This window comes from Nomascus leucogenys, chromosome 6 (genome assembly GCF_006542625.1).
Source record: "Nomascus leucogenys isolate Asia chromosome 6, Asia_NLE_v1, whole genome shotgun sequence".
NCBI classification, from domain to species: domain Eukaryota; kingdom Metazoa; phylum Chordata; class Mammalia; order Primates; family Hylobatidae; genus Nomascus; species Nomascus leucogenys.
This window is the reverse complement of record NC_044386.1, coordinates 61,418,657-61,434,418: the sequence shown is the minus strand read 5'-3', so window position 1 is coordinate 61,434,418 and position 15,762 is coordinate 61,418,657. Positions and strand designations below refer to the sequence as shown.

General features: G+C 40.0%; 1 protein-coding gene across 6 annotated transcripts in view; it reads left to right on the top strand.

Moving 5' to 3' along the window:
* Nucleotides 1-15,762, top strand: part of EIF2AK4 (eukaryotic translation initiation factor 2 alpha kinase 4) — a 104,339-nt gene that overhangs the window by 37,318 nt on the left and 51,259 nt on the right. For all 6 annotated transcript variants that reach the window (XR_004030471.1, XM_030814329.1, XM_030814330.1 and 3 more), the window contains exons 10-13: nt 3,545-3,651; nt 4,231-4,388; nt 7,062-7,492; nt 8,732-8,801. Coding sequence is in view for 5 of the 6 variants with exons in the window: in XM_030814329.1 (XP_030670189.1) it covers nt 3,545-3,651; nt 4,231-4,388; nt 7,062-7,492; nt 8,732-8,801 (766 nt within the window). In the remaining variant the exon portion in view is untranslated. The remainder of the gene's footprint in view (nt 1-3,544; nt 3,652-4,230; nt 4,389-7,061; nt 7,493-8,731; nt 8,802-15,762) is intronic.

Sequence of the window (15,762 nt, the reverse complement as noted above, 5' to 3'; positions counted from 1 at the left end):
GGCTGGAGTGCAATGGTATAATCTCAGCTTCCTGCAAGCTCCGCCTCCCGGGTTCACGCCATTCTTCTGCCTCAGCCTCCTGAGTAGCTGAGTCTACAGGCGCCCGCCACTATGCCCAGCTAATGTTTTATATTTTTAGTAGAGACAGGGTTTCACCATGTTAGCCAGGATGGTTTCAATCTCCTGACCTCGTGATCCGCCCACCTCGGCCTCCCAAAGTGCTGGGATTACAGGCGTGAGCCACAGCGCATGGCCTTCTTATTCTTTTAACAAGATTTTTCTTTAGAATATTTTGTATACTCCTCTCCCTGGAGTGGTTTGATAGACTGTGCTTGGTTAAGGAGCTGCCAAGAACTGTTTACTGTTTTTATGAACTTTGCTGTCCAGCCCTGGTTAACAAAAGAAAAATGCCATTCACAAAGAATGAAAACAGCAACCTTCCATTTGTAGTTATATTTTTACATATTGGTGAACACCCTTTGGAGCAAGATTTTGTTTCAAATCAGCCTCTGTGATGGGTAAGACTCTGGAGTCAAAACATCTGGGTTCAGGTCTCACCTCTATGTCCTGCTGGCTGAGTGAATTAACCCCCTGCCCTGCGTTTCCTCCTCTGTGAAGCTGGGATAATAGCACTGCCTACCTCAGGAGGTGGTTGTGAGGATTAAATTAGTTAACACCCATCAAGTGCCTGGCCCTTGGCCCAGACTGAGTCAGTGCGGGTTTTCATCACCATCCTCAGTAGTGAGAACTATGAAGAAATGTGGGTGTTGCCAGGCATTTTATCCCTTTTTGTTCAAAGCTGAACCTTTTCTATATACAGCTACCCTGTTGCCAAAATTATTGGTTCAGAGAAGTTCATTTTTAAAGTGAGATCTTGGTGGCTATAAATCTCTTAAAAATACTGTGCATTCTAGGTAGGCTTTAACATTTTTCTGATCCAGATTTACTTTCAAGTCAATAGCATTTATGTCACAGTTGAGTTACAGTTGATAATGCACTTCAGAAACCCAAGAGGGCATATATAGGGATGCTTACTGCAGCATTTTGTGAAAATGTGACAAATTGGAAATAATCTCAACAGTAGGAGAATGTGTAAATAAATTCCGGTAGGTCCATACCTATACAGAAGTTTTAAAAAAATCTTTAAGTACTGGCTTAGAAAGAGCTCCAAGACATATAGTGGAATGAAAAAGGCAAGTTGAAGAATAATATATACAAGATGATACTGCTTAAAAAATCAAAAAACAATACTATTTTGTTTGGATGGTTGTATGTTTATGTGTGTAAATGCATAAAAAAAATCTCTACAATGAGACACACTAAGTGAAAGAAAGAATTGGAAGGGGAGGCTGGTCAAAGGCTTTATCATTATTAGTATTGTTTTAGTATTTGCAAGGAGAAGGTATTTATGTTTGAATGATATAATTAAAAATTAATTTTAAATTTAAAGGAAAATGCGGTATCTTATACAAATGGTTTTATTAGAATTTTTTTTGCCTGTTCAAGCTATGAAATTAGGAGTACCTTGCTTTTTACTGCTGCAACATTAAAAAAAAAAGTTACCATTTATGATAGTTGCTGTCACCACTTTATATGTATAGATTTTTAAGTCCATAACTCACAATGACAGTTGATTCTTTTAAGTGTATTGTTTATAATTATAGGTCAAGTGCTACCAAGTCATACTACTTGGGCCGTTCTAATGAAAGTAGCCTAGCATGGTGGTTCATGCCTGTAATCCCAGCATTGCAGGAAGCCTAGGTGAAAGGATCTCTTGAGCCCAACAGTTCAAGACCTGCCTGGGCAACATAGTAAGACCTCATCTCTACTAAAAATAATTTTTTTTTTAAGTATTCCAGCACAGCTGGGCACAGTGCCTCACGCCTGTAATTCCAGCACTTTGGGAGGCTGAGGCAGGCAGATCACTTGAGGTCAGGAGTTCAAGACCAGCCTGACCAACATGGCAAAACCCCATATCTACTAAAAATACAAAAATTAGCTGGGTCTGGTGGCACTCTCCTGTAATCCCAGCTACTTGGGAGGCCAAGGCAGGAGAAATCACTTGAACCCGGGAGGTGGAGGTTGCAGGTTGCAGTGAGCCAAGACAGTGCCACTGCACTCCAGCCTGGGCAACAGAGCAAGACTCTGTCTCAAAAAAAATAAAATAAAATAAAATGAAAATAAATAAATAAAGCATTCCAGCATGGTGGTACATGCCTGTAGTCCCGGCTACTCAGGAGGCTGAGGCAAGAGGATCCTTTGAGCCTAAGAGTTCGAGGCTGCTGTGAGTGATGATCGCAACACTGCTCTCCAGCCCGGGTGACAGAGCAAAACCTTATCTCAAAAAAAAAAGTAAAAAAAAAAAAAAAAGGCCAGCTTAAATCAGTTAGAATTTAGCTACTTAGACTTTAACTTAGACTTTAGCTTGCACTGAAATCATTTGGAGCTCTTGTTAAAGCACAGATCACTGTCCAAACCCCCAGAGATGCTGATTTACTAGGTCAGGGGTGCAGTAGAATTTGTATTTCTAACATTTTTTAGGGGATACCGATGCTACTGGCCAGGGACCCCACTTTGAGAAGCTGTGGGTTAAAGGTATGGCTTGTTTTTCTTCATTAAAAAACAAAACAAGAAGTATCTATTATACCATTAAACAGTAAGTTAATGGGTTCAAGGAATGAAAATTAAAAGAAAGTATATGAGGCCGGGTACGGTGGCTCACGCCTGTAATCCCAGCACTTTGGGAGGCCGAGGCAGGCAGATTGCCTGAGCTCAGGAGTTGGAGACCAGCCTGGGCAGCGTGGTGAAACCCTATCTCTACAAAAAATATAAAAATTAGCCAGGCCTGGTGGTGCCTGCCTGTAGTCCCAGCTACTGAGATGGGAGGATTGCTTGAGCCCGGGAGGCAGAAGTTGGAGTGAGCCGATATCACACCACTGCACTGCAGCCTGGGCGATACAGCAAGACCCTGTTTCAAAAAAAAAAAAAAAAAAAAGCATAAACCAATTTAAAAAAAAAGTATGTAATAGAATATGGGACTTTAAAATAGCCTTCCCTAAATGTTTCCAACTTACTTCATCCTGTAATGAGCAGGCTTCATCTAAAGCTCATCATACTGAGCCACTCTGCTACACCAACTCTCTGATTTGCCTTGTCTTTAGAAAGCTTTTATTTATAACCGGTTCCCGGAAAGGCTTAGTTTGGCATGACAAGGCATTAAACTGTTAATCAAAGTGAAAATTTGTAGCCTACTTGTGCTACCTTAGACTTTTAAAAAAATTGTTCCGTGAGGGTAAGTTTTCTGCATCTAGAAATGCCTTTTTTTTTTGATTCGCCTCTTGTACCCAGCCTGTTGCATAGCATGTAAATCCTGCAGGAATGTTTATTAATTTAAATTCACCTATGAGAGTACATTCTGGTCTATGAGTAACATGAATTCTCTGATGTGTATCCTTAAAAAATAAACCCATAGTTAATGCCTTGGATTAACTAGTTTAGCACTGATTGTTTGTGATGCTAAGATTCTTCCTTCCCTCTCACCGAGATGTGTGTGCTTGGATGACAAGGAAAGATGGAGTCCCCAGCAGTTGTTAAAACACAGCTTTATAAATCCCCAGCCAAAAATGCCTCTAGTGGAACAAAGTCCTGAAGGTGAGTCTGTTACCATTCTTTATTTGATATCCTGTTTGACATTAAATTATTTTGAAAGTATACATAAACCTGAAACTGGAAGGGGCTGCATGTATTATCTTATGTCTTTGATTCTGAACTACACATACATCCATTAGTTTGATGTGTGCCACGTGCATGGGACTGTTTTGCCATCCTGATTTTTCTAGTCTCTACTGATGGAATGTCCATTGCTGTGGTCTCTTGTAGTGTTTAGTCACCCGTAGTGCCATGTAACTAGATTTTTCCTGCTGCACCTGAGATTAAGGAACCTCAGTAGAGATTGGGATGGATCATGAGACCTGGGTTTTGGTTCTAGCTCTATAGTTAAGTCACTTATTCTGTATAATCCCCCACCTGTAAACTTGGGCTAATTATATATTTCTGCCTACTTTAAGGAGGGCAAGGTGAGGAAAAGTTTTAAAAGGCCACTCAGGTAAGAGGTAATTTTTCAAACTACTGGTTGGAGCTCTTCTTCCAGGGCTTCCATCATTGTCGGCTATGTAGCTCTTCCTAAATTTCCAATGCCTCATATGCCTCTTACTCCCTGTTTTATCTCAGATTCTGGAGGACAAGATTGTGTTGAGACTGTTATTCCTAGCAATCGGCTACCCAGTGCTGCCTTCTTTAGTGAGACACAGAGACAGTTTTCCCGATACTTCATTGAGTTTGAAGAATTACAGCTTCTTGGTAAAGGAGCTTTTGGAGCTGTCATCAAGGTGTGGTACACAGTCATCCCCAGTTCCCTTTAGAGCTCCTTCTCTGTTCCATTTCCACAAAGACTCGTGGACTTCTATTTTGGGAGTGGGGAGGGAAGTGAATATGGCTGTTCGATACTGTGCTCATCCTCACCTTCCTGGAGTTAAAGGTTTTATTTAAGTTACGCTGGACACAGTTGAGAATTGTCCCATTCCTCTTTCCTTGCTTCATGTGGAGCATTAACATGAAACACACATGATTATAACAGCACTTCAAGTGGAATCAAGACCTCCACAGAAAGAACATTTTTGTGTGCTTTGATTCAGAAAGAACATTGTTCTTTTTTTCTCCTGTTTGCTCTTAGAGTTGCTGTAGATAAAAAGGTTCTAAGGTTAGAATAGAGATGGACTTCAAACTGGGAGATGGCCCCAGCAGGTCTCGATGGCTTTTATTTTCCAGCTATTATTGGCACAGGAAAGTAGCAATGTATTATTAAGGTACGCTGTTGTTAGGTCTTCCTTTCTTCATTCCAGTCTATTTGGGTGACTTTTATTATCTGCCCCTTGTAGAAAGAGGTTTCAGCTGTTTTTATATAATTGAAGTATTTCTTTGTAAATTAGGAGACCCAGATTATTGTATTGAGTCCATATACGGTACATGCATCTTTCACATATGAAGGTAACCCACCATCAACGGAGTATATTGTCTGTTTAGGATTCTGAGAGTATCATTAGGAAGCATTACTGTTACTGTAGAAAAACTTTTACACTAAAAAAGGAATTAAATTAGTTTTCCTGTGGTAAAAGAAAGACAAGCAAGACAGATGTCCTGATCAGAAAGAACATAATTATGTCTAAGAGGAGGGGATGATTGAAGCATATGCTGTCCGTTTAACACAATATCATTTTGATCAAATCCTTTAACTTCATTGTATTTTAGATTCTCGAACTTAGAACAGTAACAAATTTCATCTCCTTACTAGTACTTAATAATGATAGGCTAGCTCATATAACAAAAACATCTAAGTAACTTAAGCCCCCACGGTTTCCAGTAGTTTCTCCCTATGAGAATCCACAGCCCTCACCTCCCATCTCTGTGCTTCTGGGTCAGAGTAGGGCAGCCTGCCCAGCGATCTGGCATTCATTAGCAGTTGGACCCATTACTGTTTCTGCACCTTTTCACTTCAGTAAATGAATTCCTAGGGGTTTCCAGTATAACAAGCTTTACCCCCAACCGAGTTCGTATATGATGTGTACTGAGACAGGAGATTGAAAGACAATGCCAAGATCCCCACCTCCCGCCCTACACTGTCCTCTTCCCTATTAATGTGGCAGTAAAAGAACACAGGGCTGTCATTTTTTGGAGCACCTGCCATATTTCAGATTGTGTGCCAGGTGGTTTACAAACCTTGTCTTTAAATCTCAGGACATTCTTACGAGATGGGTGTGATCCTCATTCTCTAGATGAGGGAACTGAAGCTCAGAGAAGGTTATGTCCTTTGCCTGAGATGACACACCTCTACTAAGAGATAAAACCAGCATTCAGACCCACCTCTGTTGTACTACAAAGTGTGTGTTCTTGTCACTATTTCCATACAAAAAAAGATAATCTGAAACTCAATTTTGTAGTACTCCCTTCTTACTCCCAGGACTTCACTTAGACTTTTATTAGTTTAATTGAAACTTGTGAGCCAAACAAGAGAATGATATTCTGTTTTGTGTTTTGTAATCAACTAATTTCTCCTGCCACCCATGGCCACATGGCATTTGCTTTTCTAGAGTATATCATCACCTTAGTTGACCTGCATGGATGGGACTACTACAAGGTTTCAGTGAATAAGACTCTATAAAAGTTACTTCAGTCACCCCAATTACACAGTGAAACTGCCTGGCATAAGCATGCCTCTATGTAGGATGGGGAGACTTGCCTTTGCAACGTTTTCTTGCTTTATTATTATTTTACTGTGTTGTTAATTGTATTGTTCTGGTTTCAGTACATATCATCTTAGTTATGTAACAAAATCAATGAGCAGTGATTGTGTTAATAGCAATTGCTGTTATTGACTAAGCTAAGTACCTTTCTCTGTGAGGCCTTGATACACGTGCTTTACAGTCACCATTTGGGGTAGTGGAAATGGTATAAATGCCATTTTAAAGATAAGAAAATTGAGTCTCAAGGAAATTAAGTAATTTTCCCAAGTTCACACAGCTTTAAAAATCAAGGAATTAACCTTTGTGTTCAGGTCTGTTAATATTTTTGGTGTTTAATTTGTTTTTAGTGACTTTAAGTGTAAAAAAAAATCAGAGAGAAATTAAAATCATCTGAAACCTTACACTGACTTTAGAAAAATCATTTTTATCTTAAAATCAAGACACTTAGAAATTTAGATAGCATATACATTGGAAAAGCAGGGAGGTAACTGTCAGTAAAATTAATTATTAAAATGGAGATTATGTTTTCCCCAGGGTCTCCCAGCAAGCTAAATACATCTAGAGTCGGGTGGGCTGTTTTCTAAATTTTGTGACAGTCAAAGCTTTCTTAAGTTTAAGAATTTCAGGCATGTGGTTCTTGACTGTAGCTGTGGGACTCATTTACAACTTCACGCTTTCCTTGGGAGGGGATGGGGTGACGCGGTGCAAATGCCTGTTTGTGCAAGGCTCTGAGCGGCTGACCTTCCCCTGGCTGTGCCGCAGGTGCAGAACAAGTTGGACGGCTGCTGCTACGCAGTGAAGCGCATCCCCATCAACCCGGCCAGCCGGCAGTTCCGCAGGATCAAGGGCGAGGTGACACTGCTGTCACGGCTGCACCATGAGAACATTGTGCGCTACTACAACGCCTGGATCGAGCGGCATGAGCGGCCGGCGGGACCAGGGACGCCGCCCCCGGCCTCCGGGACCCTGGCCAAGGATGACCGAGCTGCACGCGGGCAGCCGGCGAGCAACACAGACGGCCTGGACAGCGTAGAAGCCGCCGCGCCCCCACCCATCCTCAGCAGCTCGGTGGAGTGGAGCACTTCGGGCGAGCGCTCGGCCAGTGCCCGCTTCCCCGCCACCGGCCCGGGCTCCAGCGATGATGAGGACGACGACGAGGACGAGCACGGTGGCGTCTTCTCCCAGTCCTTCCTGTAAGCGCACGGCGTGGACCAGCTGCCTCTGACGCGCCCCCTAGTTTCCTTTCTTTCTTTATTTTTTCTTTCCTTTTTCCTTTCACTTCCTTCCTTCCTTCTTTCCTTCTTTTCTTTCTTGCCTTTTTTGATATAGGGTCTTGCTCTGTCACCCAGGCTGGAGGCCAGTGGCACGTCCTTGGCTCACTGCAACATCCGCCTCCCGGGCCAGCGAATGCCCCCAACATTAATCCCCACCAAGTCCAAGCCAGGGAAAAGGGGATTCATTTAGAAATCCAGACGTGTTGACCATGTTTTTAAAAAAAAAAAAAAAAGATTAAACCCACTTTTAGAGAGTAGCCAAATGCAATCTAAAGCAGCGGGACCCAACCTTTTTAGGCACTAGGGACTGGTTTCATAGAAGACAATTTTTCCACAGACGGATGTTAGGGGAATAGTTTCGGGATGAAACTGTCCCACCTTACATCATCAGGCATTGGAGTCTCATAATGCCTGATGAAAAAGCGCACAACCTGGATCCCTCGTGTGCACAGTTCACAATAGTGTTTGCCCTCCTATGAGAATCTAATGCCGCTGCTGATCTGACAAGAGGTGGAGCTCAGGCCTTAATGCTCGCTCACCTCCGGCTGTGCGGCCCTAACAGGCAGTGGACCTGTACCTGTCCATGGCCTAGGGGTTTGGGACCCCTAATCTAAAGGATTTTTTTTCCCGCTATTTTCAAAAGATCTCCAAAATCCAATCCCTGGAAAAAGGAAAATCCAATACCTCATCTTATACATTGAATAGAATTCCTCATAGGACATTCCTTTGGATAAGGGCTTGCAACCCTGTGAAACATTTAAGAACTAATTTGGAGTCTTGATACAGTGCCAACTGCAGCCCCCAAAGATACCAAACCAATAATTATGATCCTAAATTTTATGCTTCTCAGAATCCACCCTGGGTGTTTACTTTCATGATTTTGTTTTATTTTATCCAAGTGGATACAGTTTGTGATTACTCTTTGCTATTAAATTTTTTGAGGAAACTTAATCTGGCTAATTTTCATTAAATCAAGAGCTCTGTGTTTTGCATAATAGCAAGTACAAATCAGCACAGTGTAGAGTATACATTGATGCCTGTGGGCTCATGGTGTGACGTCTGTAGCCTCTTGTGCTTTCTAGTATTTAAAAGTGTCCATGTTTATAATGATAATAGGGATTTCTGTTCCTTTAGTATTTCTCTGTTTCTCTTTTTCAGGCCTGCTTCAGATTCTGAAAGTGATATTATCTTTGACAATGAAGATGAGAACAGTAAAAGTCAGAATCAGGTATATATATGAATAGAAATTATACCATTTTATTCATGAAATAATTGATGTCTGATGTCATAAACCTCAGGTAAAGTATTAAAGCTTTAATCTGATATTCAAATATAGAAACCATAAATTTTAAAATATTATTATTCATTTAAAATATATTCCACCTGTGTTTATAGACCTTTATTTATCCATATAGTAAAACATACCTCCTTTTAGAAGAGAGGAGTCAGTTGAGACACTGCATTTTTATATGTGATGAAAACAATTTTCTAAGAGTTTGGGAAACTTTATATGGTTGGGGATGAGAATTGAATGCAAATTGATGAACTAAACAGCCTCATCATGTAGTTACCTTGGTCTGTCCCACATCAATTAATCTTGATTCCTTATTTACATAGACCATCCTCTAGAACAGTGTTTTCACACTGTGTATCATGATCCTATAATGCAGGGGTGTCCAAGCTTTTGTCTTCCCTTGGCTACACTGGTAGAAGAAGAATTGTCTTGGGCCACACATAAAATATACTAACACTAATGATAGCTGATAAGCTAAACAAACAAAAAAATCGCAAAAAATCTTGTAATTTTTTTTGAGATTGTGTTTTTTTAATTGTGTTTTCAATGGAGAAATACATCATCTGTTTACAAAATAGCTCTTGAAAAATACAACGAGTACAGATACTATAAAACAAAGCAAACTTCAGTCATGAGACACTACATACATCATGCAAAAGCAAAAGTCTGACCTCCAGGTTATGAAAACTATAATTAAAAAGTCACTACACAGAAAGGTCCAAGTTTCCAGCTTGGCAAAACTTGGGTGCAGTTACATGAAACGTTTAATAAACTGATTTGTTTTCCCCAATGTGTCAATGTGTAAACAAAATGACAAGACTAAATCTGTGCCTGGTAATTTCAATCTAACTCTGAAGCTACACAAAACACATAGACACCTTGTACACTTCACCTGTTAGTATGACCATCTTTTTTCTTAGGTAGTGGGAGGAAGGACAAGGTGACTGTGTAAAGCAAAGATGTGGGAAGTAGAAATATTGTGTACTAGACATTATAAAGTCATGGTGAAAAGAAAAGCTTCGATTAATGCATAGCCAAAGGGGGAAAAGACTACGCTCCAACTTCAGAAAATTAATTTAGAAGGATAGGGGAAGAGATTAAGTAACTGCAGTTTAACATGAAAAGTGCACATGTGATAGAATGGAGCACAATGGAAGATTCATAAAACATGCTCATCAGAAAAATATGTTGAGTTTACTTTGTCCAGATTAAGAAAGAGTAAGTTTATCAACATCTGGCATCCCTCATACTTTGTAAAGGTAGATCTTCTGCTGCTTAATTATGAGAAATTATTTTATTCAAAGAGAGGAACTCTTAATCTTTTAATAAAACAAAATAAAGAAGGAGTAGAGAGCTGACTAGATGTCAAGTGCTTGCTAGAAATGATTTTTAAAATGCTTCTACATGTAAAATGTACTGACAAATTTTGGTAAACCATTTAAAAATAAGAATTAGTTTTAAAATCTTGGAGAAAATGTCCTTTTGCCCACATTTAAGACTGAAAATCAATTTTACTATAGGTAGGAGTTCTATGGAGTATACAAAATTCCTCTTAGAGATCAAATGGCCATCCCAGATAGATATCAAGTTTCACAAGCGTTACTTTATTCACTCTCAAGTTTCAGCCATGGGACCAGAATTTAGTGTTCTGTGCCATGTTGATTTCACATCTTGGCTTAAGAAAATACTGGCATTTTGTTTCTTACGAAATAAGTTCTACCTTGTGCATACAAGCAAAAAGAAAAAGGAGGAAAAGAGGGTAGGGGAAGGCACAAGAAGCTTTTTGTTTGTTTGTTTTGAAGACGACAGATTGAAGGCAAAAGAAGACAGAGCTTTCATAAGCTCAAAGAAAAATATTTGCTGGCTAATCGCTGATTTGTATGCACTATAAAACAATTCCATAAATAAAACCAATATATCATTTCTTAATCGTGACCCCATCAAAACCAAGTTATTTCCTAACCTTTCAATGTCAAATGTACCCTATAGTTGACATTTCATTTTTAAGGGTTACAGCTACCTCATAGTAACTGAAATAGATGTACTCTTACCTTTTCTCTGAAGTATAACAGTACACCACTGCACAATGGTATCCAATATGAAGACTAATGGTAAAGAAAATTCTTCAGAAAAAACTGAAAATCCATCAAGCTGAAAATCTAAAATTAGTTCTTTCTAATAAAAAATACATAAAAGTGCATCATCAGAATAAGTAATTCTTATGCCAGTTTGTATTGCAAATTTTCCAAACAATGCATCAAACATAAACCCAATCCAGATGTCAATTGTGAATACATATATAGCTTGAGGTTGTTTTTTCTAAAGGCAGTAATTTTTGAAATAGTTAATGCAACTGTTGCTAACACATTAATAGTACTCCTGGCCTCACATACTAACCTGGACTTCTGATCAAGTGCTGATTAGCCCAGTAAGGGAGGTCACCAAAAACTACTAGGGCAGTCAGTTGTGGCTGTGGGGAATTATTCTACTGTTGGGGACTGAACACAACAACTTTATTACTATTATTATTTTAAGAGGCAGGGTCTCCATCTGTCACCCACGCTGGAGTGCAGTCCTAGCTCATTGCAGCCTAGAACTCCTGGGCTCAAATTATCCTCCTGCCTCAGCCTCCCAAAGTGCTGCCATTACAGGTGTAAGCCACCATGCCTAGCCTGCAATGACTTTATTATCAGGAATAAAAATATAATTACCAGCAGTTATAAGGGTTCATTCATAGTAGATAAAGAAAAGTCTAAGTGTAGACTCTTAGATAAGCAGTTCAATTGATTTGAAGGAGATCTGAGTATTAGCCAGTGTGTTTTTTTATAAATACTTTCCTTGTCAATTAAATCACTACTAATAAAAATTTATTAGTTATAAATTTAAACCAGGAATAATAGCATAAATAAACTATGTTGGCTGCGGTGGCTCACACCTGTAATCCCAGCACTTTGGGAGGCCAAGGCAGGTGGATCACCTGAAGTCAGGAGTTTGAGACCAGCCCGGCCAATATGGTGAAACCTCATCTCTACTACAAATACAAAAATTAGCCAGGCATGGTGGCGGGCACCTGTAATCCCAGCTACTCAGGAGGCTAAGACAGGAGAATTGCTTGAACCCAGGAGGCAGAGGTTACAGTGAGCCCAGATCGCATCATTGCACTCCAGCCCAGGTGACAAGAGCAAAACTCTGTCTCAAAAAGAAAAAAAAAGTCTGAATTGCTAAAGCCAAAGTTAATGTTTGGTTTTAGCATTTGTTATGCACATAATTATTACGGGGCACCAAATCCTGGTTTTGCTCAGTTAAGGGCAGCATCCGTGGGCATCCTAATTGATGGGTAGAAGCCTCCAAGAGATTAACAGTGTAATACAGATAATCCCCAGCATCCATAAATGATTCAGGAGTAGAACCTGATTGTTACCAGAGTGGAGCTTTTTTTTTTTTCTTTGATAAAGGGAAAAGTTCAAAAAAATTCTTCCTCAGAAAAAAATTATAAATCAGAAATGGTCAAATACTAACTAATACTTTTTCTGCACTTGGGGTTATAAGTATTCAAATACATCTATTGAGGGAAAAAGACTTTTTTTAAGAAAAGTATCATGTATGAGAAAGAAAATTAGCTGTTGGGGACAAACAGAGTAATGGTATGGGAAGTGTTCTAGAGGGTCATTCACTGTAAGTGGCAGCTGAGGGCATGTTCTTCAAGCATGTACCTCCGAGGGCAGTGTGCCCTTTGATAATGTAGTCACTTTTTTTTTTTTTTTTGAGACGGAGTCTCACTCGTCGCCCAGGCTGGAGTGCGGTAGCACAATCTCAGCCCACTGCAAGCTCCGCCTCCCGGGTTCACGCCATTCTCCTGCCTCAGCCTCCCTAGTAGCTGGGACTACAGGTGCCCACCACCACGCCCAGCTAATTTTTTGTATTTTTAGTAGAGACGGGGTTTCACCGTGTTAGCCAGGATGGTCTTGATCTCCTGAACTCATGATCCGCCTGCCTTGGCCTCCCAAAGTGCTGGTATTACAGGCGTGAGCCACCGCGCCCAGCCATCACTTTTAAATTGTTTTAGCTAAAGGTGGATTTCTAGTCTTCTGCTTCTGAAATAAGCCTACCACCAAAAAATATGGAATTCCATTAAAACTGAACCCTTCAAATATTAGCCTGTATGCATTCTGACCTTCTTAGCCATAGATGGTTATCAGTGGTAAGAAAGAATTGACTTGACAAGGAGTCTTTCTGTAGATTGCATATCTTTAATACCTGCCTATTTTCTGTTTACCTCATCATTGTTCTGCGTAGCAACAAACCTGTAAACCACACAGAGGATTCTGGAAATAGCAAATTTGCAATAATGCTGTGAGCTTCTTTTTTTTTCTTTTTTTTCTTTTTCTTTTCTTTTCTTTTTTAAATTATACTCAAGTTCTGAGATACATGTGCAGAATATGCAGGTTCGTTACATAGGTATACATGTGCCATGGTGGTTTGCTGCACCCATTAACTTGTCATCTATATTAGGTATCTCTCCTAATGCTATCCCTCCCCTAGCACCCCACCCCCCAACAGGCCCCAATGTGTGATGTTCCCCTCCTTATGCCGATATGTTCTCATTGTTTAACTCCCACTTATGAGTGAGAACATGCGGTGTTTGGTTTTCTGTTCCTGTGTTACTGAGAATGATGGTTTCCAGCTTCATCCATTTCCCTGCAAAGGACATGAACTCAGTCTTTTTTATGGCTGCGTAGTATTCCATGGTGTATATGTGCCACATTTTCTTTATCCAGTCTATCATTGATGGACATTTGGGTTGATTCCAAGTCTTTGCTATTGTGAATAGTGCCGCAATAAACATACGTGTGCATGATAGTAGAATGATTTATAATCCTTTGGGTATATACCCAGTAATGGGATTACTGGTTCAAATGGTATTTCTAGTTCTAGATCCTGGAGGAATTGCCACACTGTCTTCCACAATGGTTGAACTAATTTACTCTCCCACCAGCAGTGTGAAAGCATTCCTATTTCTCCACATCCTCTCCAGCATCTGTTGTTTCCTGACTTTTTAATGATTGCCATTCTAACTGGAGTGAGATAGTATCTCATTGTGGTTTTGATTTGCATTTCTCTAATGACAACCAGTGATAATGAGCTTTTTTTCGTATGTTTTTTGGCCACATAAATGTCTTCTTTTGAAAAGTGTCTGTTCATATCCTTTGCCCGCTTTTTGATGGAGTTGTTTTTTTCTTGTAAATTTGTTTAAGTTCCTTCTAGATTCTGGATATTGGCCTTTTTTTTTTTTTTTTTTTTCAGATGGAGTTTTGTTCTTGTTGCCCAGGGTGGAGTGCAATGGCACAATCTCAGCTCACCGCAACCTTCGCCCCCTGGGTTCAAGTGATTCTCCTGCCTCAGCCTCCTGAGTAGCTGGGATTACAGGCCTGCGCCACCATGCCCAGCTAATTTTGTATTTTTGGTAGAGACAGGGTTTCTCCTTGTTGGTCAGGCTGGTCTCATACTCCCTACCTCAGGTGAACCGCCTGCCTCGGCCTTCCAAAGTGCTGGAATTACAGGCGTGAGCCACCGCACCCGGCCTGGATATTAGCCCTTTGTCAGATGGATAGATTGCAAAAATTTTCTCCCATTCTGTAGGTTGCCTGTTCACTCTAATGATAGTTTCTTTTGCTGTGCAGAAGCTCTTTAGTTTAATTAGATCCCATTTGTCAATTTTGGCTTTTGTTGCCATTGCTTTTGGTGTTTTAGTCATGAAGTCTTTGCCCATGCCTGTGTCCTGAATGGTATTGCCTAGGTTTTCTTCTAGGATTTTCATGGTTTTAGGTCTTACATTTAAGTCTTTAATCCATCTTGAGTTAATTTTTGTATAAGGTGTGAGGAAGGGATCCAGTTTCAGCTTTCTGCATATGGCTAGCCAGTTTTCCCAACACCATTATTAAATGGGGAATCTTTTCCCCATTCCTTGTTTTTGTCAGGTTTGTCAAAGATCAGATGGTTGTAGATGTGTGGTGTTATTTCTGAGGCCTCTGTTCTGTTCCATTGGTCTATATATCTGTTTTGATACCAGTACCAAGCTGTTTTGGTTACTGTAGCCTTGTAGTATAGTTTGAAGTCAGGTAGCGTGATGCCTCCAGCTTTATTCTTTTTGCTTAGGATTGTCTTGGCTATACGGGCTCTTTTTGGGTTGCATATAAAATTTAAAGTAGCTTTTTCTAATTCTGTGAAGAAAGTCAATGTAGTTTTGTGGGAGTGGCATTGAATCTATAAATTACTTTGGGCAGTGTGGCCATTTTCATGATATTGATTCTTCCTATCCGTGAGCGTGGAATGTTTTTCCATTTGTGTCCTCTTTTATTTCCTTGAGCAGTGCTTTGTAGCTCTCCTTGAAGAGGTCTTTCACATCCCTTGTAAGTTGTATTCCTAGATATTGTATTCTCTTCATAGCAATTGTGAATGGGAATTCACTCATGATTTGGCTCGCTGTTTGTCTATTATTGGTGTATAGGAATGCTTGTGATTTTTGCACATTGATTTTGTATCCTGAGACTTTGCTGAAGTTGCTTATCAGCTTAAGGAGTTTTGGGGCTGAGACAATGGGGTTTTCTAAATATACAATTAAGTCATCTGCAAACAGATAATTTGACTTCCTCTCTTTCTATTTTAATACCCTTTATTTCTTTCTCTTGCCTGATTGTCCTGGCCTGAACTTCCAACACTATGTTCGATAGGAGTAGTGAGAGAGGGCATCCTTGTCTTGTGCCGATTTTCAAAGGGAATGCTTCCAGCTTTTGCCCATTCGGTATGATACTGGCTGTGGGTTTGTCATAAATAGTTCTTATTATTTTGAGATACATTCCATCAATACCTAGTTTATTGAGTGTTTTCAGCATGA